Raw genomic sequence first — 21945 nt, 5'->3', positions numbered from 1 at the left:
TAAGGCGCAAAGCTATTATTTTCCATGTGAGTTTAAGAATGAAAGATCATGTATCAAAGTAAAATAAGTTATTATTTATCAATTTACCTTAAAGACATTCATCTTATGGGCTTTTTTGCAGTGCAGTGCAGTCAAGTATGTAGGCTAGATGTTCCACACAATTGGGCAGCTCTTGAAGCACTCAGGGGGATCAAAGTCTAAAGGGCCATACACACTAATAGATTGTACTAAAGATATGAACATTCTCATTTATTAATGAATGAGAACTCGTTCATATCGTGTAGTGTGTAAGCACCGACGATGGCGGCCCCGCGCTCGTTCATCGTTGGTGCCCCGTCGCTTATGCATGAAGGCCAATATGGACGAGATTGTCCATATTAGCATGCAGTGCTATGGGGCCGGGTGACGGGGGGAGTAAAGAAACTTCACTCCGTCACCTCCTCCCCACCGCCGGGTTGCCCGTCGGCCGTATCCGCCGTCGGGCAGCTCAGCGGCATATCGCCTAATGTGTAGGGGACATAAGCCTGCGCACCCAATCAGTAAAAAAAATATACCATCCACTATAGGGGTATAGCCATATCAGCATTTAAAGTAGTGGGAATTGGAGACTGCCATCCAATGGTGGTAAAAACAAATACAGAGATTATATGATGTTCCATCATTAATGCTATGTGATCCAGAAGAGTCTGGTTCTTAATGTCCCTAGCAGGAATACCTTTGCCCTATAAGGAAGGCCCTTACTGATAAAGGGGTTCTAGAATGATCTTCAAATTGGAAAGTACATTTGGCATTGGAGTAGGGATAATAACTGGTAGGGCCGTTGTCATTAATGTCTGACCATGAAATCGTGATGTCTAAATTGTGGGGACAAGCAGTGAGCGGTAACTACAGCACAGAACATCATCTACATAGAAGAAAGACAGTCACTTTACCAGGTTTGCTCCAACTTTAACTCTTATTTCCCTGACGTCATTGTGATATTGCTGACGGATGACTTCAAGTTGCTTAAGATGATCCTGTCAAGCAAACATTCAACATTATTATAATCTAATCATAATTTCATTTTGCACTCTGAATAGTTCCTACCAGATATATGTAATATTGCAAATTATCCACTGTTCATATTCATGTTATATATTAGACATTACAATGGAAGTAAGTATCATAGCATAGTATACATTATAACATAACATTGGTAACTAGCACATAACATAACTACAGAAAGTGGCTGATACATTGATCACCTGTTTGTCTCACTAGATGGCATAGATCTCTACATATGCTAATCTGGTGTCTTTCTTTCCACTTGTATTTTACCATTGCGTTACCCCACCGGTTTCTACTTCTGCACCCCAATGCTGCTTGAAATAAAAGATAGGATTGTACTGTATGCTGGTAAAGTAATATTAGGATTTTTTCAGATTTAACCGACCTTTTTCGCAGTCCAAGGGGCAAATGGGGTGGGCACAAGGGCACAATTCACAGTGAATCATGTTATCAAGCACTTGCTCACCTTAGTGGGGGAGGTGGACAGTTACAGAGAGGTGGTCTATTCTCCCAGGAGTCCAGGAGAACTCAATGGCATGATGAGAGAGCTCCACTAAACATAAAGTACCACTAAACCACAAGACTGACATCTCACACACATTCCATATTATCTGACATTCAACTGCAGCTCTGTCAAGCTAAGGAAGTATCACCCCACTCACTGAAGACAGTGAAGCACAGTCACATTATTATGAGAATCATATTGGGACTCTCATAATGGTTTACTGGTACTGAGAAAGCAGTCAAATCAGTTATTATGACGCTCGAGAATCATCCCCTGTTCATAACTCAACCTATTGCATTTCTGCAAAGCAAGAATCAGTTATCAGTTATGAGTCACTGCCTGGCCATCCCTCTTAACGCGGCAGCCTGCTGCAGAGGAGTGACACAGAGTATTCGGGACATATGCCAGCACACTATTTGGCTTCACTTCCTGCTTAAGGGGCCAAATGTAATAGAGTGAGAGTTTCAGAAAGTGAGAGATTTGGTAAGGTTTTTCAGGGTTTTTTTATTTTTTTTAAACTGGCAATCATTTACACTGCAAAACCAGGTTGATCTTGCTGTGTAAATGATTGCCACTTTAAAAAAAACTGCAAAACCTTACCAAATCTCTCACTTTCTGAAATTCTCACTCTATTGCATTTGTCCCAAGGAGTCTATTCAGGAAGCAGCGATAAGAGTGGAGAAGTGAGCTAATAGAGAAGTTGCCCATGGCAACCAATCGGCTGCTATATAGTTTTATAGAATGCATTTGATGAATGTTATATAAAAGCTGATTAGTTGCCATGGGCAACTTTTCCACTCTTTTCACTGCTTCATGAATAGACCCCTATATGAGGAATTTATTTTTACCATTATCTGTTCTCTAACGCAAGTGGTAACGACGTCCATGTTAAATTATGGTAACTACGTCCATGTTAAATTACAACAGCAGTTTTATTGCGGTCACAGATTATAATTCACTAAGTATCACGTGTCAAGTTTGTCTACCAGCAATATCGAATTAAAAGTACCTCATTATTTCTGACATACTGTTTCTGTTTGTTCATTGCCGGATCAACCCATACTTCTGCCCTTTGTTTTCCGTAGTAATCGGCAGAGGATGGACGCAGCCCCTACATACAAAGAAAAAAAATAAGAATTTACTCACCGGTAATTCTATTTCTCGTAGTCCGTAGTGGATGCTGGGAACTCCGTAAGGACCATGGGGAATAGCGGGCTCCGAAGGAGGCTGGGCACTCTAGAAGGATTTATGACTACCTGGTGTGCACTGGCTCCTCCCACTATGACCCTCCTCCAAGCCTCAGTTAGGACACTGTGCCCGGACGAGCAGACATAATAAGGAAGGATTTAGAATCCCGGGTAAGACTCTTACCAGCCACACCAATCACACCGTACAACTCGTGATACTATATCCAGTTTGACAGTATGAAAACAACTGAGCCTCTCAACAGATGGCTCAACAATAACCCTTTAGTTAACAATAACTATTTACAAGTATTGCAGACAATCCGCACTTGGGATGGGCGCCCAGCATCCACTACGGACTACGAGAAATAGAATTACCGGTGAGTAAATTCTTATTTTCTCTAACGTCCTAGTGGATGCTGGGAACTCTGTAAGGACCATGGGGATTATACCAAAGCTCCCAAACGGGCGGGAGAGTGCGGATGACTCTGTAGCACCGAATGAGAGAACTCCAGGTCCTCCTCAGCCAGGGTATCAAATTTGTAGAATTTTGCAAACGTGTTTGCCCCTGACCAAGTAGCTGCTCGGCAAAGTTGTAAAGCCGAGACCCCTCGGGCAGCCGCCCATGATGAGCCCACCTTCCTTGTGGAATGGGCATTTACAGATTTTGGCTGTGGTATGCCTGCCACAGAATGTGCAAGCTGAATTGTACTACAAATCCAGCGAGCAATAGACTGCTTAGAAGCAGGAGCACCCAGCTTGTTGGGTGCATACAGGATAAACAGCGAGTCAGAGTTTCTGACTCCAGCCGTCCTGGAAACATATATTTTCAGGGCCCTGACAACATCTAGCAACTTGGAGTCCTCCAATTCACTAGTAGCCGCCGGCACCACAATAGGCTGGTTCAGGTGAAACGCTGACACCACCTTAGGAAGAAATTGGGGACGAGTCCTCAATTCTGCCCTATCCATATGGAAAATCAGATAAGGGCTTTTACATGATAAAGCCGCCAATTCTGACACTCGCCTGGCTGAAGCCAAGGCCAATAACATGACCACTTTCCACGTGAGATATTTTAGATCCACGGTTTTTAGTGGCTCAAACCAATGTGATTTTAAGAAAACTCAACACCACGTTGAGATCCCAAGGTGCCACAGGGGGCACAAACGGGGGCTGAATATGCAGCACTCCTTTCACAATGCCTGAACTTCAGGTACTGAAGCTAATTATTTTTGAAAGAAAATCGACAGAGCCGAGATCTGTACTTTAATGGAGCCTAGACTTAGGCCCATATTCACTCCTGCTTGCAGGAAATGTAGAAATCGACCTAGTGGAAATTCCTCTGTTGGGGCCTTTTTGGCCTCGCACCATGTAACATATTCCCGCCACATGCGGTGATAATGCTTTGCCGTAACATCTTTCCTGGCTTTAATAAGCGCAGGAATGACTTCTTCCGGAATACCCTTTTCCTTCAGGATCCGGCGCTCAATCGCCATGCCGTCAAACGCAGCCGCGGTAAGTCTTGGAACAGACAGGGCCCCTGCTGAAGCAGGTCCTGTCTGAGCGGCAGAGGCCATGGGTCCTCTGATATCATTTCCTGAAGTTCCGGGTACCAAGCCCTTCTTGGCCAATCCAGAACCACGAGTATCGTTCTTACTCCTCGCCATCTTATTATTCTCAGTACCTTTGGTATGAGAGGCAGAGTAGGGAACACATAAACCGACTGGTACACCCACGGTGTCACTAGAGCGTCCACAGCTATCGCCTGAGGTTCCCTTGACCTGGCGCAATCTCTCTTTAGCTTTTTGTTGAGGCGGGACGCCATCATGTCCACCTGTGGCCTTTCCCAACGGTTTACCAACAGCAGGAAGACTTCTGGATGAAGTCCCCCCGGGTGTAGGTCGTGTCTGCTGAGGAAGTCTGCTTCCCAGTTGTCCACTCCCGGAATGAACACTGCTGACAGTGCTAGTACGTGATTTTCCGCCCATCGGAGAATCCTTGTGGCTTCTGCCATTGCCATCCTGCTTCTTGTGCCGCCCTGTCGGGTCACATGGGCGACTGCCGTGATGTTGTCTGACTGTATCAGTACCGGCTGGTTTTGAAGCAGGGGTCTTGCCTGACTTAGGGCATTGTAAATGGCCCTCAGTTCCAGAATTTATATGTAGGGAAGTCTCCTGACTTGACCATAGGCCCTGGAAGTTTCTTCCCTGTGTGACTGCTCCCCAGCCTTGAAGGCTGGCATCCGTGGTCACCAGGACCCAGTCCTGTATGCCGAAACTGCGGCCCTCTAGAAGATGAGCACCCTGCATCCACCACAGTAGAGACACCCTGGTCCTTGGAGACAGGGTTATCATTTGATGCATTTGAAGATGCGATCCCGACCACTTATCTAAGAGGTCTCACGGGAAGGTCCTCGCATGGAACCTGCCGAATGGAATTGCTTCGTATGAAGCCACCATTTTTCCCAGGACTCGTGTGCAACGATGCACCGATACCCTTTTTGGTTTTAGGAGGTCTCTGACTAGAGATGACAGCTCCTTGGCTTTCTCCTGCGGGAGAAACACTTTTTTCTGTTCTGTGTCCAAAATCATCCCCAGGAACAGTAAGCGAGTGGAAGGAACCAGCTGTGACTTTGGAATGTTCAGAATCCAGCCATGCTGTTGTAGCACCTCCTGAGATAGTGCTACTCCGACCAGTAACTGCTCCCTGGACCTTGCCTTTATAAGGAGATCATCCAAGTATGGGATAAATAAAAACTCCCTTTTTTTTGAAGGAGTATCATCATTTCTGCCATTACCTTGGTAAACACCCTCGGTGCCGTGGACAGTCCAAACGGTAGTGTCTGGAATTGGTAATGGCAATCCTGTACCACAATCTGAGGTACTCCTGGTGAGGAAGGTAAATAGGGACATGCAGGTAAGCATCCTTGATGTCCAGGGATACCATGTAATCCCCCTCGTCCAGGCTTGCAATAACCGCCCTGAGCGATTCCATCTTGAACTTTGTTATGTAAGTGTTCAAGGATTTCCATTTTAAAATGGGTCTCACCGAACCGGCTGGTTTCGGTACCACAAACAGTGTGGAATAGTAACCCCGTCCTTGTTGAAGTAGGGGCACCTTGACTATCACCTGCTGGGAATACAGCTTGTGAATTGCCTCTAGCACAGCCTCCCTGCCTGAGGGAGTTGTCGGCAAGGCAGATTTGAGTAAACGGCGGGGGGGAGACGCCTCGACTTCTAGCTTGTACCCCTGAGATACTACTTGAAGGATCCAGGGATCCACCTGTGAGCGAGCCCACTGATCGCTGAAATTTTTGAGGCGGCCCTCCACCGTACCTGGCTACGCCTGTGGAGCCCTCGCGTCATGCGGTGGACTCAGAGGAAGCAGGGGAAGAATTTTGATTCTGGGGACTGGCTGCTGGTGCAGCATTTTTCCTCTTCCCTCGTTTGACCCGCCTGCTTTTTTGAAGCCGAAAGGACTGTACCTGATAATACAGTGCGTTTCTTAGGCTGTGAGGAAACCTGAGGTAAAATATTTTCATCCCAGCTGTTGCTGTGGATACGAGGTCCCAGAGACCATCCCCAACCAATTCCTCACCCTTATAAGGCTCTATGTGCCTTTTAAAGTCAGCATCACCTGTCCAGTGTCGGGTCTCCAATACCCTCCTGACAGAATGGACATTGCAATAATTCAGGATGCCAGCCGGCAAAATATTCCTCTGTGCATCCCTCATATATAAGACGACGTCTTATGTTCGCAAAATAGTATCCCTGTTTGAAAGGGGTACAGACCACGCTGCAGTAGTCTGCAGGTCTCAGTCTAGTACCTGAGTGTGTAATTACAGACTTCAGGATAGCCTCCTGCTATTTATCAGCAGGTACCTTCAAAGTGGCCGTATCCTAAGACGGCAGTGCCACCTTGACAAACGTGTGAGCGCCTTATCCACCCTAGGGGATATCTCCCAGCGTAACTTATCCTCTGGCGGGAAAGGGTACGCCATCAGTAACTTGTTAGAAATTACCAGTTTCTTATCGGGGAAACCCACGCTTTTTCACACTTCATTCACTTATTTGATGGGGGAACAAAACACTGCCTGCTTTTTCTCCCCACACATAAAACCCTTTGTTTTTAGTGGTACTTGGGTTAATGTCAGAAATGTGTAACACATTTTATATTGCCGGGATCATGTAACGGATGTTCCTAGTGGATTGTGTATATGTATCAACCTCGTCGACACTGGAGTCAGACTCCGTGTCGACATCTGTGTCTGCCATCTGAGGGAGCGTTGATGGCCTTTGAGACATCTGGGCAGGCGCGGGCTGAGAAGCCGGCTGTCCCATAGCTGTTACGTCATCCAGCCTTTTATGTAAGGAGTTGACACTGTCGGTTAATACCTTCCACCTATCCATCCACTCTGGTGTCGGCCCACAGGGGCGACATCTCATTTATCGGCAACTGCTCCGCCTCCACATAAGTCTCCTCATCAAACATGTCGACACAGCCGTACCGACACACCGCACACACACAAGGAATGCTCCAATGAGGACAGGACCCACAAAAGCCCTTTGGGGGGACAGAGTGAGAGTATGCCAGCACACACCAGAGCGCTATATAATGCAGGGACTAACTGAGTTATGTCCCCTATAGCTGCTTTTATATCATTTATACTGCGCCTAAATTTAGTGCCCCCCCTCTCTGTTTTAACCCTGTTCTGTAGTGTAGACTGCAGGGGAGAGCCAGGGAGCTTCCCTCCAACGGAGCTGTGAGGGAAAAATGGCGCCAGTGTGCTGAGGAGATAGGCTCCGCCCCTTTTTCGCGGACTTTTCTCCCGCATTTTTATGGAATCTGGCAGGGGTTAATATACATCCATATAGCCCTGGGGGTTATATGTGATGTTTTTTTGCCAGCCAAGGTGTTTATATTGCTGCTCAGGGCGCCCCCCCCCCCCAGCGCCCTGCACCCATCAGTGACCGGAGTGTGTGGTGTGCATGAGGAGCAATGGCGCACAGCTGCAGTGCTGTGCGCTACCTTGGTGAAGACTGATGTCTTCTGCCGCCGTTTTTCCGGACCTCTTCTTGCTTCTGGCTCTGTAAGGGGGACGGCGGCGCGGCTCCGGGACCGAACACCAAGGACTGGGCCTGCGGTCGATCCCTCTGGAGCTAATGGTGTCCAGTAGCCTAAGAAGCCCAATCCGGCTGCAAGCAGGCGAGTTCGCTTCTTCTCCCCTTAGTCCCTCGCTGCAGTGAGCCTGTTGCCAGCAGGTCTCACTGAAAATAAAAAACCTAAATCTATACTTTCTTTCTAAGGGCTCAGGAGAGCCCCTAGTGTGCATCCAACCTCGGCCGGGCACAAGATCTAACTGAGGCTTGGAGGAGGGTCATAGTGGGAGGAGCCAGTGCACACCAGGTAGTCATAAATCTTTCTAGAGTGCCCAGCCTCCTTCGGAGCCCGCTATTCCCCATGGTCCTTACGGAGTTCCCAGCATCCACTAGGACGTTAGAAAAAAAGTTATATAGATATCGAGGGAAATAGAATAGGGTGTGAGAATCAGAAAGTGAGAGATTTTGGTCAAATTCTCCTGTTTTTTTACCAGGCTGATTTTGTCATGTAAATGATTGCCACTTGAAAAAAACCCGGAGAATTTGACCAAAATCTCTCACTTTCTGATTCTCACACCCTATTACATTTCCCCCATCATGTTTTTTATGTAAAAGCACTCTATGAATAATTTTACAGAAGTGGAGGAGAGAGGGACTATAGAAGGGGAAGATTGGGCAAGTACATTTTTTAAAGAAATTTGTTTCTTAAAATGATTTAAGAAAATTATTGTAGCCAAGAAAAGGATGCCCAAATACCCTAATCGGCACCTTTTTTTTTTTTTTTTTTAGGAACGGGGGTCAGAACAGGGGGTCTTAGGCAGCGATTGCATACAGGAGTTGCGGAAAAGGTTAGGGCTACCTGCATGGGGTAGAGCCTGAGCTGGCAGTGACCCTATCAATGTAAATGCAGAGGCGCCTAACACTGTCGCTGGCTAGCTCAGCAGGTATGCTTAATTGCCATGACCGCAGAGGCTGACGGCAGTTGCGAATGTGGTGCAGGGATAATAATATTGTGCCTATGGACAGCCTGACCCCTAAATTTGCCTTTGATGGTTGATGATATATACATTAAGATTAAGAAGCATGTCAGTGTATTTGGGTTTACAGATGAAGACAAGATTTTAAGGACAATTTCAGTAAATAGGGAGGGAAAATGATTAATCCATTTCACTAAACCTGTAGCGGTCTTATCATAATCAAAAACTCTCAGAAACACATAATGGGTCAAAATAGCTTTGGTATCCGGAGGAGGTTGAGAAAGTTGAGAATACCAGTCATGCGGAACCATATGACTTGCATAATGCTGGGCTTGAAGAAAAAGGGAGCTAAAACATCTTATTTGACAGCATATGTGTATGTGTATGGCAAAGATATATGATAAGCAAAGCTTGAAATTAAAAAAAAAAAATTAATGGATGGATTCAATATTTGACATATACAACACAGGGGTCTATGTACTAAGCCTTGAAGACAGATAAAATAGATGGAGATAAAGTACCAACCAACCAACTTTTAATTATCATTTTTCAAACAGGCTTCTTATTGCCCCACCAGAATTTGTCTACACACAAGAATTTTCATTACAGGACAATAGAAGTGGCAGCGTCTGAACCCATAGAGGACTTTTACCACAGTTCCACCTCTGTATCTCAACATCAATTGTAGAAATCAATTTTCGTAATATTATTATGATAAAGTTGGCATATATGTTTGTGGAGAAGTATCACCAAGTAGAGAATGGAGTTTGGGGCCCCTTTAATGCCAAAATTTGAAGCCCATCTTTGTTGTGCAGTTTCTGGGCAAAGCCACTTTGCTAAAGATTTTAGCAAAGTTAACTCTAAAACCAGATAGTACACTTATCCCAGTGATTTTAGATATTAATGGACCTAAGGAGACTTCAGGGTTGATGTACATTAATATCATCAGAAATAGCAGATGTTCTACCTCTTCAGATCCAATGTAGATGCCCATATGATGGGACCACTGTTGAAGTAAACTAAAGCAACAAGGAAAGTTGATGCCTACCTCGGGACATATGAGCTTGGTTCCTAAGTAGGCCATTCATTAATAATGAGGTGGAAGGGTTAGTACAGAGGCAATGAACAAGAACAATAAAAGTAGGACCAAATCCCTGATGTTGAAGGTCAGCATGAATATATGGCCAGAAGACCATAGCAAAGGCCTTACTAGCATCAAGGCTCAGCAACATATTTTACTGGAATCAGAGTGTGAGGAAAAGGCTATATATAGAGTACAGGGCATCATGTATTTGGAGCTCTAAAAGCACACAGCGGCCAGCAAGGTCTTAAGGTGGGTACACACTAATAGATATATCTGCAGATCGATTGATCTGCAGATATATCTATGGACGGATCGGGCAGTGTGCTGTGCATACACACTGCCCGATCTGTCGGGGGACTGACGTCATGAACTGGGCGGGCGCCCGCCCGCCCAGTTCAGCTATCAATCAACGCCGGCCGCCGCAGCATGTGTACGGGCGGTCGGACGACCGCCCCGTACACACACAGCGACGCGCCAATATATCGTTAGATATATTGGCCGTCGGCTGTGCTGCGCGGCCTACGCGATACGTCTGTGAACGACGGAGTTCACAGACGTATCGGCCGTACACACTGGCCGATGGTCCCGCGATATATCGGCCGTTCAAGAGAACGGCCGATATATCAACCAGTGTGTATGGGCCTTAAGACTGTCTGCAACATAGAGGAAATTAATCAGAATAGCAACATCCCCAGATTTTGGGAGCAAAAGGGCAGAAACACAATCCCCAATCCAGTTGCTACATAGAAACAAGTCATCGCCAAGGCATGTCTTGAATGTAAACTATGTCAGCCCTCAACCTCTTCCTGTGCCTGATGATGGTATTTAGGCCCCTAGTTCCAAGACACAACATTCAAGAAGGCAGGAGAAGGCATAGTGGTGGTGCGATGAATTAGGCAAGCATGGCTTAACTACCCAAATACCCTTATTTTAATAATCAAGACAAACCCTATCACATACAGATATTTTAAATAAATTGTACTTTAATTAACGTTAAATGCTTTCTCAAATGTTTTATTCAGTTTATACAAAAAAGACATTTACTCACCAGCTGCTTTTCAACCTGTAACTTTATCCGCTCTGCCTCCTGTTTTCTTTGTAAATAATCATTCCTGGAAAAACAGTTTAATAATTTAATTCTAACAGTGACTTATCCTCAAAAAGCGTTATATCAAAAAAGTTAAGGGAATGTGATGATAAGAAACCACCCAGGTATTTTATTATGTTTATGGTGCTCTAAAAGAACAAAGTCTATTTGCCTTTAAATATTAAACTCATTCAAATGTGTTTAAAAAGAAAATCCTTTTCCTCCTCCCCAAATGACAAAACCCACAGGGTTCCAATGGCCAGGTACTGTACACTGCAATTCCAGAGAAACCTAAATACAGTATGCCTATAACTTTACTGAAAACACCACCCACTGCAAATGTATTGGGGTAAAGCTGTTTACATTATCCTGTGTCTCGTGTTTCTTGGGAACTGCAGCGGTATCAGAGATGGGAACACTACAGTCATTATGGAAGGTAAGAAAGTGGTACTCACTCAGTGCTTTATTCCCAGCTATTTCCCCATGCAACGGTGTGAGAAGCCGGTAGGGTTTATTAGTATATAGAAACTTTTTAGAGTCGCACAATGCTTGATAGTTGTTTTGAGTGGCAGGAAAAGCAGTTTTGGCACACCCCACCATAAGTAAGTCCTATTTACTATTTCCACCAATACTTTCCCCAAACACTATGCCCCGAGTATTGACCCACACAAAGGAAACTAGAACAATGGCTCACATACTAAGCTAGCATACTAACCATAGAGCCCATTCCTGTAACTTCTACAATAGACATCCCACTCTTGTGGCTAAGGTACAATACAGAGACCTCAGCCTAGAGACCCATATACAATATAGAGCTGATTGTCTGGTAACTAGTACACAATACAAAACTTCCTTGGTGATCAGTATTTCATATAAATCCCACTGTTTGGAGACTAGCATACAATGCAGGACCCACTGCTTAGTGTACATGCCATAGGTGATTGGTGAATAAAGTTCAGTATATATCCCCCAGTGCCTAGCACAGAATTCAGCTCCTTCCCTAGTGTGCAATGCAGTTCATTCTCTTAGTGCAAGCCCATTACTTGGTTGAAGTATTCAGTTGATGGAAACTCCCAGGAAGCCCAGGTTCTACCACTGGATTGTGGAGCTGCTATAAGCCTAATGGCTGACAGCAGTTATAAGCCCAATGGCTGACAACTGCTCCTTCCCTTGAGCAGTTGTCAGAGTTGCTAGTGGGGCCACTTCATGTGGTAGATGCCCTGAGGGTACATGTCATTTTGTCCACTTGTATAATACATACATTGCTTTTGATGTATATTGAAACATTCCTTACCACTGATTGGGGGAATTGACTCTTTGGTTCATCTGCGGAGCATAGTGGGGCTGATAGGGTTGTATGTTGTTCAGCCTGGCGTAATAATGGTCATATTTTCCTTGTAGTCTTCCAGCTGCTGCTCTTTCTAGAACCTCCTCCCTAGGTCTCCAATTCTGTCCATGCACCTAATGAAATCAGCAATAAGCACAAACACATTTATTTCTAAAGGTGGAAGCCATTTTCCCCTACTTGCAGATCAGGGTCACACTCCTTCCCCTAGGAAATGCTTCACGCAATATTACTGGAGACAAACTGGTCACCTTGGCAGGATTGTTCTGCTGCAAATTGGAAGGTGGTTTCCATTCATTCCTGTGATGGTATTCCACTCGGTTTGGCGGGGTCACCAACTTTTGTCTCGGAGGATGGACATCCTGAACTCTCTTTGGAACTTATGGAAGATACAAAGAAATAAAATGTGTACAGTATAGGAATGGGTACGGAAATATAGGTCCAGTATGTGCTGCCAGCATTAGGCTCAGCAAACACATATTTTTGAGCTTTCTTCAACAGAAACATTTGTTTGAGTTGCACCAGTATAAATGCTGAGTTGATATGCTCGTGTTTGTCTCAGTTGTACAGTTCTATGATGCTTTGTAAATAATCAATGATAGTAATTGCAGAGTTTTTGCAACTGTGTCAGCCTGTGTTAGTTTATGCAGCTCTTGAATTATGTACTGTATGTGTAATGAGCTCTTTGTGAAATAGTACCCCGATATTCTGTGTGCACTATTCCTGCACGAAGACCTGTGAGGATTAGTACCTTCCAGCACTAAAAAGTTAATTCAGAAAACTACATTGTTTTAGTACTTCATGAACAGTCAAACAATTTATCACCAAAAATAATGTAAAGTTCCGTACATTATACCAGTCTACAATAACACAACAATTCTAATATGTAATACCTATGTATGCTCTGGTTAAAATGTGCCTATTGCCTATCCACTGGAGGCAGACATTTTGTGGACTAAACCAATATCACTAGAATGAAGCTTCTGAATTCAGTAGGGACAATGGACATTACAGAGGAATATCAAAACGCTTCTCTCACAACAGCCATTTTGTGATACACTAAGTATTCCTAATGAATTTATAGGTTGGATTGTCATGGATCCAGCTCACAAAATGGCTACCTCCACTATGTGTGGCCAAGGGCATACTTTAAGTATTATGATAGATTATATTACTGCATAATAAAAAAAAGCAGTCTACACAAACATATATATATTATCGGTTAAAATAATTGTAACTTTAAATAGCAACTAGGTGTAGTCTTATATTTACATCAGACGAATACATCTGTATCTTAAAAAAAATAAAGGCATTTATTATAACTATTACCTGGCGATTGCTTTGGTGCAATAGGCTCTCGTGGCTGTCTCACTGGTGCAGGCTGTTTCCTGTGCAGTACTGTATGGCTAAACTCCTCCTTTATTTTCTAGAAAGGCAGTGGATGACATCCATAGTTATTTATGCATTGCTGTATAAACAGGGTAAACCAGAACAAATATACAAAATTGCTGGAGCACTAAAGTCCATATTTCTCATCCGGCTACCTCAAGCGATTTATTGGCTTCACGTGAAGAAAATCAACTATTAACTTCCTGCAAAGTGACTATGGGAGAGATGTATCCAACTTTCGGAAGAGATGAAGTGGAGAAGTTGCCCATAGCAACCAATCATTTTGTAACTGTCATTTTATAAACTACGCTAGATAAATGATAGCTGGAAGCTGACTGGCTACTATGAGCAACTTTAGCTCTCTTGAGGATGGTACATCTTCCCTTATGTTATATGAAAGGCTATGAAGATGACACTTTACTCACCTCTGGACTCAAAAATTTGTTTATGCGCTTTTCTAGAAAAGGCTTCTTCAATATGGAGTTAATGGATGGTCTGTCCCGTGTGGATATTTTAAATAGTTGAGAGATTAGGATCCTAAGGTCGTAAGAATACCTTGTAGAAACTGGTTCATAATGTCCGCGGCAGATTTTCAGGACCAACTGTCTTAAGTTGCCACCTTCAAACTTAATTTGAAAAAAAATGCAAAATATTGAATAAATGGGGAAAAAAAAATGAAATCAAAACAGTCACAAACAAAATGACAAAATACATACCTGCCACCTACATACGCTGGAGATACCCTGCATCAAGGCTGAACCGGGGACATCACTTTCTGACTAACATTCATGAGGCCAGACTTATACAGGAGTGTTACATAGCCTGAGTATTCATAAAATCTAAGACGCACAATCAATGTGCTGCACAAAACACTTTTGTCTTGCAAGCATGCCATACGTCCTATAAATATCAAGGTGCTCACTTTCCACTCTAGCAGGGTGCCACCTATGTGTATAAGAAGGTGGAAAAATCTCAAATATCACATAACATGTAATGGATGACTCTTGATTGACACCACCTCAGATGGTGAAAAAATTAAGTCTTCTCATGGTGAGGAAGGGGTCTCACGCCCGTCCTCGTAGCAAGGCAACTATTCTAGAAATGTACCATTCACCCATTCTATTTTTTATTTTATTTGAAGCATGACATAAGTTTTCAATCAATATACATCACTGTGTACATCCAGTGTGACATATATCAAACATTTATGTATTGTGCAATAAAAGCAATCCAACTACCTTTAGTAGTTCGTTGTCCAATTTGCTCATCAAATTATACACAATATCATAAAGAAAGAGAAAAAGAGATCTACAGATGTATGTAAAACAAACAAGGTGAGTCCGGATCTATACCCACAACTCCACTTCCACTATTCCTCTCCAAAACAAAGATTCTATTAGGTATATTCAATTAAGGTTGGATCCATTCCGACATGCATTTGTCGGAATGGATCCGACAAGGGCTATTCAATGCCCATCTCAGTTCGACTTTAAAAAAGTCGAATTGAGATGAGGGACCAGAGAGGGGGGAGAGCCCCGGGCAGATGAGGGAGAGCAGCGCTGCAGGAGGATGTGGCACAGCCGCCAGACCTCACGGCAGCGTCCACCCGGCTCCAGCAAGCGGGACCTTACTTGCTGGAGCCGGGTGGACGCTGCCGTGAGCGGCGGCTATGACACATCCTCCTGCAGCGCTGTGCTGTAGCGCTGCTGTCCCCCGTCTGCCTGCGGCTCTCCCCCCTCTCCTCCTCTCAGGTCCCTCATCTCAGTTTGACTTTTTTTGACTGAGATGGTTGGAAACGGGGCCAAAACCTGTCGAACTTGGCCCCGTTTCACTCAGAAGTACGTGAATCAGCAGCTATACCGCCAATTCACGTACTATTCGACAAGTCGAATTCCCCGACTTTTCGAATAAAAATGCTCGGGACTGAATAAGTCGGAACCGCTTCCGACCTGAAAAAGTCGAAAACTGCCGTCTTTTCGACTTGATGGCAGTTTCGACCTTAATTGAATATACCCCTATATCTCCCCTAAGGCAGTTTGGTTTTAAATCAGTCATTTTCAGGAGAGATTGGGGGATCTTGCTCATAAACATGTGTTTCATACCATAATGTGTTTTTAAAACACCTCCACACTTGCTCTGTTAGTGGGTGGGACACTTTCCCACATCTCAAAACAATTTCAGTTAATTTTTCTTTCTGTAGTGAAGCCTCTAGCCATTCCATTATGAAAATGTGGAAAAGTTTTCCTAAAAAAAGTGACAATGGGGGGGGGGGGGGGGGGGAGGGCTGTGAATTGTATCCACATTTGCAAAATAATTTTTTTAGCTACTGCAGACACTATTATCAACAATTTATTTTACACCTTGTATTATTTTAGTTCCTCAGGTGTTATACCGAATATTGCCCATTCAGGGGTTAAGGGTAAACAATTAACCAGGTGTTGAGTTACATATCTCCATATCTGGACCCAAAATCTCCTAATTATAGAACACCCCCATAGGCAGTGCAACAACTCAGCCCTCTGTGTTCCACATCTAGAACATGAATTATTCTATATCATACCCATCAGATACATATGCCATATGTTCCAAAAAAGTTCTATGTAAGATGCCGTGGGAACTAATTTAATGGATAATTCGAATGTCTTCAGTAATTTTTTAGTACTTAAAGATGCAAATTGATCTCTCCATTGCGCAATCCCCGTCTTCAGATCATCATATTGTAAAGGGACATGTAGAAATGAGTAGTGTATAGATATTGCCTTGGAAGAGGGATTTCCCTCCATCAACAGCTTATCTAGCGGATTGTCATAATCCTTTGGGGATAGCACCCTGGAGACACCAGCCGCATAATGTTGAGCTTGTAGGTATGCTAAGGGGAAGGGTCTCAATATTGGAAATTGTTCTACAGATCGTGCAAGTGTTAATGGTTTTCTCAAATCACTATCTATAATTTGTCGTATACTGTAGAAGTGATGCTGTGTCTTTCCCATAATGTGAAAAGATGACCCGCGTTTCCATCTTGGAATCATGTATTACGGACTAAGCGGAGAAAAAGGTACACGTACGGGTTTAAGGAACATTTGTGTCGCAGGATGTGCCAAACCTTCCGAGTTGACATCAACAACGGATTAGCGCGAATCGGCGTAGGTATTTCTTCCTCATGCAGGTGCAGAAAGGAAATTATACTATCACCATTTAAAAATGCAGCTTCTAAAGCCGTATTAGAGTACATATTTCTGCCATGGAGCCAGTCTCGTAGGTAGCGCAAGTGGGAGGCATGGCTATATTCCGATATGTTAGGTAAATTGATACCTCCATTGGATCTACTTTCACCATACTACTCCTTGCCCTCTTACCGTTCCAAATAAACGTGCATAGGATCTTATCAGTCTCTCTTATATCACTTCTAGATAGTAGGATTGGGAGGGATTGCAATGGATACAGAATTCTAGGAAATAAAATCATTTTCAGCAGGTTCGCTCTACCTACTGTAGATATGATATATTTAGATGCCGCCATCAGTCCGTGCCCTCCTTCATGCTGCGTATTATCTTTCTTAAATTGAAGGTATACAAGTTGTGTAAATTTTCTGGGATCTGCACCGCAAAATAGGTAATAGCCTTGGTTGTCCAACTAATGGGGGTTTCCATGAACCATGCTGGTCGAGCATAACCTGGTTTTAAATATAGGGCTTCTCAAAATTAACTTTGAACCCTGACACAAGTCCGAATTCCTTAACACGTTCCATCAGTGGTCCCAGGGTCCTCCTCGGTTCCGATATAAATAAGAGAACGTCGTCAGCGAAAGCTGATATCTTCACCTCCTCCGCACCCACACTAATGCCATTGAATCGAGACCAATTCTGCAGCACTCAGATCCAATGCTAAATTAAAAAGTAGGCGAGAAAGGGGACAACCCTGTCTTGTTCCTTTAGTTAACCCAATTTTTCCCCCCACAGACTCATTGATTAACAAGGAGGTAAATGGTTGGGTATAAACATTTTTTATTAAAATTTGGAATGTCGATCCAAATCTCCTCCTATTTAATATGTCGTAAATGTAGGGCCAAGAGACCATATCAAATGCTTTGGTGGTATCTAGACTCAAAAGCATGTTTGGGGTATCAGTCTGAAGGCTTGCCGCCATTACTGCCGCTATGGCAGTGCAGATACCTTTTACAGAGTGCCTGCCTTTGGCAAAGCCTAGCTGATGGTCTATTAGCATGGAAGCAAAAAAAGGATTGAATTCTATCTGCCATTATTTTGGCTCAAATTTTGAAGTCAATGTTTAAAAGTGTGATGGGGCAATATGAAGATGGCAAAGTATGGTCTCTATTGGGCTTTGGTATGAGGGTAGTATAGGCTTGATTAAAGCTCGGATACAAAGGAGACTCAGTTTGAATATTTCGGTATACAGTATATATTGCTGGTATAACATCATGGTGTAGGAGCTTATAATATTCTATTTAATAACCGTCAGGTCCCGGCACTTTGTTTAAATGCATTGAGGTGATTGCTTTAGCAATTTCCTCTTCTGTTATCGCCCTCTCAAGCTCTTCCCGTTGTAAAGGCGCTATACAATGGAGGTTTGCTTCATCTAGCAATTTTGTCCTTAGGACAGGATCATGTGGGGCTGTCGTGTAAAGCTTACAAAAATATTCCTGAAATGTCTTAACAATATCTTTTGTTTTTGTGTGTAAAGTATCAGTATGGCTATCGCGTATGGCGGACATATGACATCTCCGCTTAAAGCTCTTGGTCATATTTGCCAGCAAAGTCCCTATTTTATTGCCCCAACGGAAATATTTTTGTTTGGTATAATCCAATTTCATCTGGGTTTGGGCTACTAAGCAGCTGTCAAACATTCGATGGGACTTGTCATATTTACTATGTGTATTTTCATTAGGATTCAAAATATAATCTGCCAAGTGAGCCTGCATTGTTTGCGGTCATTCTTTTTGCCGGGATGCAGTCTCCTTGCTTCAGTTTGCCACATATGACATTACCACTTTAGACGTTTCCCAAAACAAGACAGGGTTGTCCCAGTGTTCCATGTTATCATCCGAGAACTCTGCCCACTTCAGTTTGAGAAACTTTTTGAACTGCTCAGAGCGATAAAGGTATTAAGGAAATCGCCAAAAGAAAGGGCGCGATCCCATTGAGTGAGCACTGAGCGTGACAGATACTGGGGCATGATCAGAGACAGCTATGTCCCCTACAGAAAAAGTCACAGTATCCGAGAGCAATGTCGCAGCCAATAATATATAATCACAACGGGAGAAGGACCCGTTGACCGCCGAATGGAACGTGTAAGACTTGTCCGATGGGTTAAATATCCTCCACAGGTCCACTAAAGAGTGGTCTGCCAATAAATGTGAGATTTGACTCCACTGAGGAGCGGGATATTTGTTGAGAGAAGGATCTGAAATCGTATTGAAATCTCCTCCCAATACAAATTTGTAATTGGTTCTACTGTGTAAGAGTTGTGATATACATTGATAAATGGCCTGCTGTTCACTATTAGGCGCATATATATTTAGTAGAGTAAATTTGGTATCGTAGATCTGGACATCCATTAGGATATAGCGACCCTCTGGGTCCAGGACCATATTTAGAATAGTATGAGGAAGGTGTCAAGCAAAGAGTATCGCTACTCCATGCGACTTGGAACGGTAAGATGCAGAGAAACACTCTCCTATCCATCCATCACGCAATGCAGAATCCTCCCCTATTTAACAATGAGTTTCTTGAATATAGACAATATCTGGTTTGAGCTTTTTAAGGGCTGAGGAGATTTTCTTGCGTTTAATTGGGGAGTCGAGACCCCCTACATTCCATGATGTGACTTTAATGGAGCAGGGCATTTGTTGGAGAGATTGTTGTGGCATCAAAACAGGTGCCGTCATCCTATGCCAGTCAACGGAAGTGCAATGGTGATGCTACGTCTAATGAACATGAGGTCACCCCTGTCCCAGCAAGCAGGGCAAACCCCAAGAGGACCCATTAGGTATGGATCCGGGCCCATTACAAAAGGTATAATCGTATAAAATTGAATCAACCATAGAAAAAACATGCTTCAAAAATGTTTCCATTTTTTTCCCATCCAATCATGCCATTCCCTGATATGTATCTCAGGGGTTGTCAGGTTCATTAAGAAATATAACCAAATATAGATGACACATGTCATAACAGTTGAGAAGATAACATACAAGTATTAATACAAGAAACAACAAGTTATCTTATAACCAGGAAAGTATGTCATTTCGATTCTAGAGAGTCACAATGACTCATGACTGAGGAGAGGAACTCATTTGCGATCGTGCGGGCAAGCCTCTAGGTGGGCGATTCGTCAACAAATGGGCTTGGGCCTCATTCGGGTTGTCAAATATAGAAGTCTGCCTATTTTCAGTAACTTTTAGTTTTGCAGGATACAACAATGCGAATCACTTGTTATCAACCAGAAACTTACAAATTGGAGAGAACGCCTTGCGTTTCTGGGCCACCGCGACAGAGAAATCCCTGAAAATGAGAATCCAATAATTCTCATCAACCAAGTCTCGCCTACGTTGGAAAGTCATCAAGATTCTCTCCTTGTCACGGTAGTCCAGAATTTTGCAATCACCTGGCGGGGATTACTGATAGGCCTCTCTTTTTCCGGACCCAATCTGTGTGCCCATTCTATTTGTGGAGTTCCCAGGTTATTGTGGAGGTTAAGCGCCTCAGTTATTTGCGTGCTTATATAATCTATCAAGGCCGGCCCTTTAACCTTTTCTGGGATGCCTACAAAGCGGAGATTGTTCCGCCTATGGTGGTTTTCTAAATTGTCAACAAGCGTTTGATAAGTAGACGCGTTAGCTGTGCAAGATGTTTGTATGGCAAGCATGTTATCCTCAGCGTCACTCACCCTCTGTTCTACTGCACCCAACCTAATAGTATGATCAGTCAGGCGATTCAATGCAGAATCTAGGGATGTTTGTAATTTGTCTAATCTTTTGTCTATCTTGGGCACCAGCTAATCAAATTTTTCCTCGATTTTGGGCAGGAAGTTTTGGAGTTTTTCATCAATCACAGGCATGAGCAACTACAATTTCTCCTCTATTCTAGGCATTGTGACATTGAGGATTGACGTCGCCATGTCAGGATTTGAGGGAGTAGAATCTCCTCTTCCCCTATCTGGGTGTTCTGGGGAGGAGTCACCCTGTAGGGATGGTGGGGAGGGGTCTGGATTTGCTGGTGTTTTATTGGGTCTGACCATCAGGGCCTGTTCTAGGTCTTTTTGCGCCCCTGGTGGAATATAGGGGCGTGGCTTCATACAGGGGGCATGGTCAGTTACGCCCCTTGTACAGTAGTAGCGCCGCTGAAATGCTGTGCGGTGAGCGATGACGTCATCGCGCACCGCAAAGTAAAGGTCCTCTCCATGAAGAGAAACTAGACGCTACGCGTCTAGTTCCCTTCACAGCGGGACACAGCGGGCAGCGGCAGCGGGACAGAGCGGGCAGCGGGGGGCACAGCAGCAGCGGATCTAGCCATGGTGCGGCGCCCTCCGGATGGCGCCGGCGCCCTCCGGAAGGCGGCGCCCCGGGCAAAAGTCCTGCTTGCCCGTGGCAAGAACCGCTACTGCTGACCATAGTGCGGGTAGAAGATCTAAGTGGGAGTGAGGACAGCGATTTATTGAGAAATTTGAGCTGTCTAAGTATCTGTCAAACTGTGTTACAAAAGAACAAAGTAGTTCCTATGTTGCGTGGCAATAAAGAAACAGAAAGGAAACACCTCTCCTGGGAGGTATTGAGTTGTAGGTTAAATATCGAGTTGCTGAACAATAATTATACTGCTGACAGTTATGTCTTCAGTTGTCTTCAGACAGATCAAATAGTACCAATACACAAAAAGTGAGCTTGCCAATCAGAAAAAAAAAATAACAGATACAAAAGCTCCTTGGTTGGAGACGGGGCCCAGCAGATTAAGTAGGGGTTCAGTCAATATACAGACAGTGCAACAAAAGGTACAGCCAACGTACAACGAAGTCACAGTAACATTGAATTGTTTGTAATATAGGAATACTGAGCGTGAGCAAATCTCACGACTATTATGTAAAAATATAGTTAGATTTAAGTGGTAGTAGAGGCCGGTAAAATATTAATAGTAATTTGTTTAGACACTCTAAACCAGAGGGGCTAGAGTTCCCGTCAAGACTACTAAATAGGCCGTGGTATAAAACCCTTTCAAAAAT

The 21945-nt window shown here is 43.8% G+C and overlaps 1 protein-coding gene across 5 annotated transcripts in view; it reads right to left on the bottom strand.

The window, feature by feature from the left end:
• The window catches only part of NEK5 (NIMA related kinase 5), a 129990-nt gene that overhangs the window by 53895 nt on the left and 54150 nt on the right, over positions 1 to 21945 (bottom strand). For all 5 annotated transcript variants that reach the window (XM_063951938.1, XM_063951937.1, XM_063951939.1 and 2 more), the window contains exons 9-15: positions 14143 to 14343; positions 13658 to 13754; positions 12580 to 12707; positions 12278 to 12444; positions 10945 to 11008; positions 2562 to 2663; positions 933 to 1016 (exon numbers count right to left, since the gene is read on the bottom strand). In XM_063951938.1, the coding sequence (XP_063808008.1) occupies positions 933 to 1016; positions 2562 to 2663; positions 10945 to 11008; positions 12278 to 12444; positions 12580 to 12707; positions 13658 to 13754; positions 14143 to 14343 (843 nt within the window). The remainder of the gene's footprint in view (positions 1 to 932; positions 1017 to 2561; positions 2664 to 10944; positions 11009 to 12277; positions 12445 to 12579; positions 12708 to 13657; positions 13755 to 14142; positions 14344 to 21945) is intronic.

This window comes from Pseudophryne corroboree, chromosome 2 (assembly GCF_028390025.1).
Source record: "Pseudophryne corroboree isolate aPseCor3 chromosome 2, aPseCor3.hap2, whole genome shotgun sequence".
Taxonomy (NCBI): domain Eukaryota; kingdom Metazoa; phylum Chordata; class Amphibia; order Anura; family Myobatrachidae; genus Pseudophryne; species Pseudophryne corroboree.
This window is presented reverse-complemented; position numbering and strand designations above follow the sequence as displayed.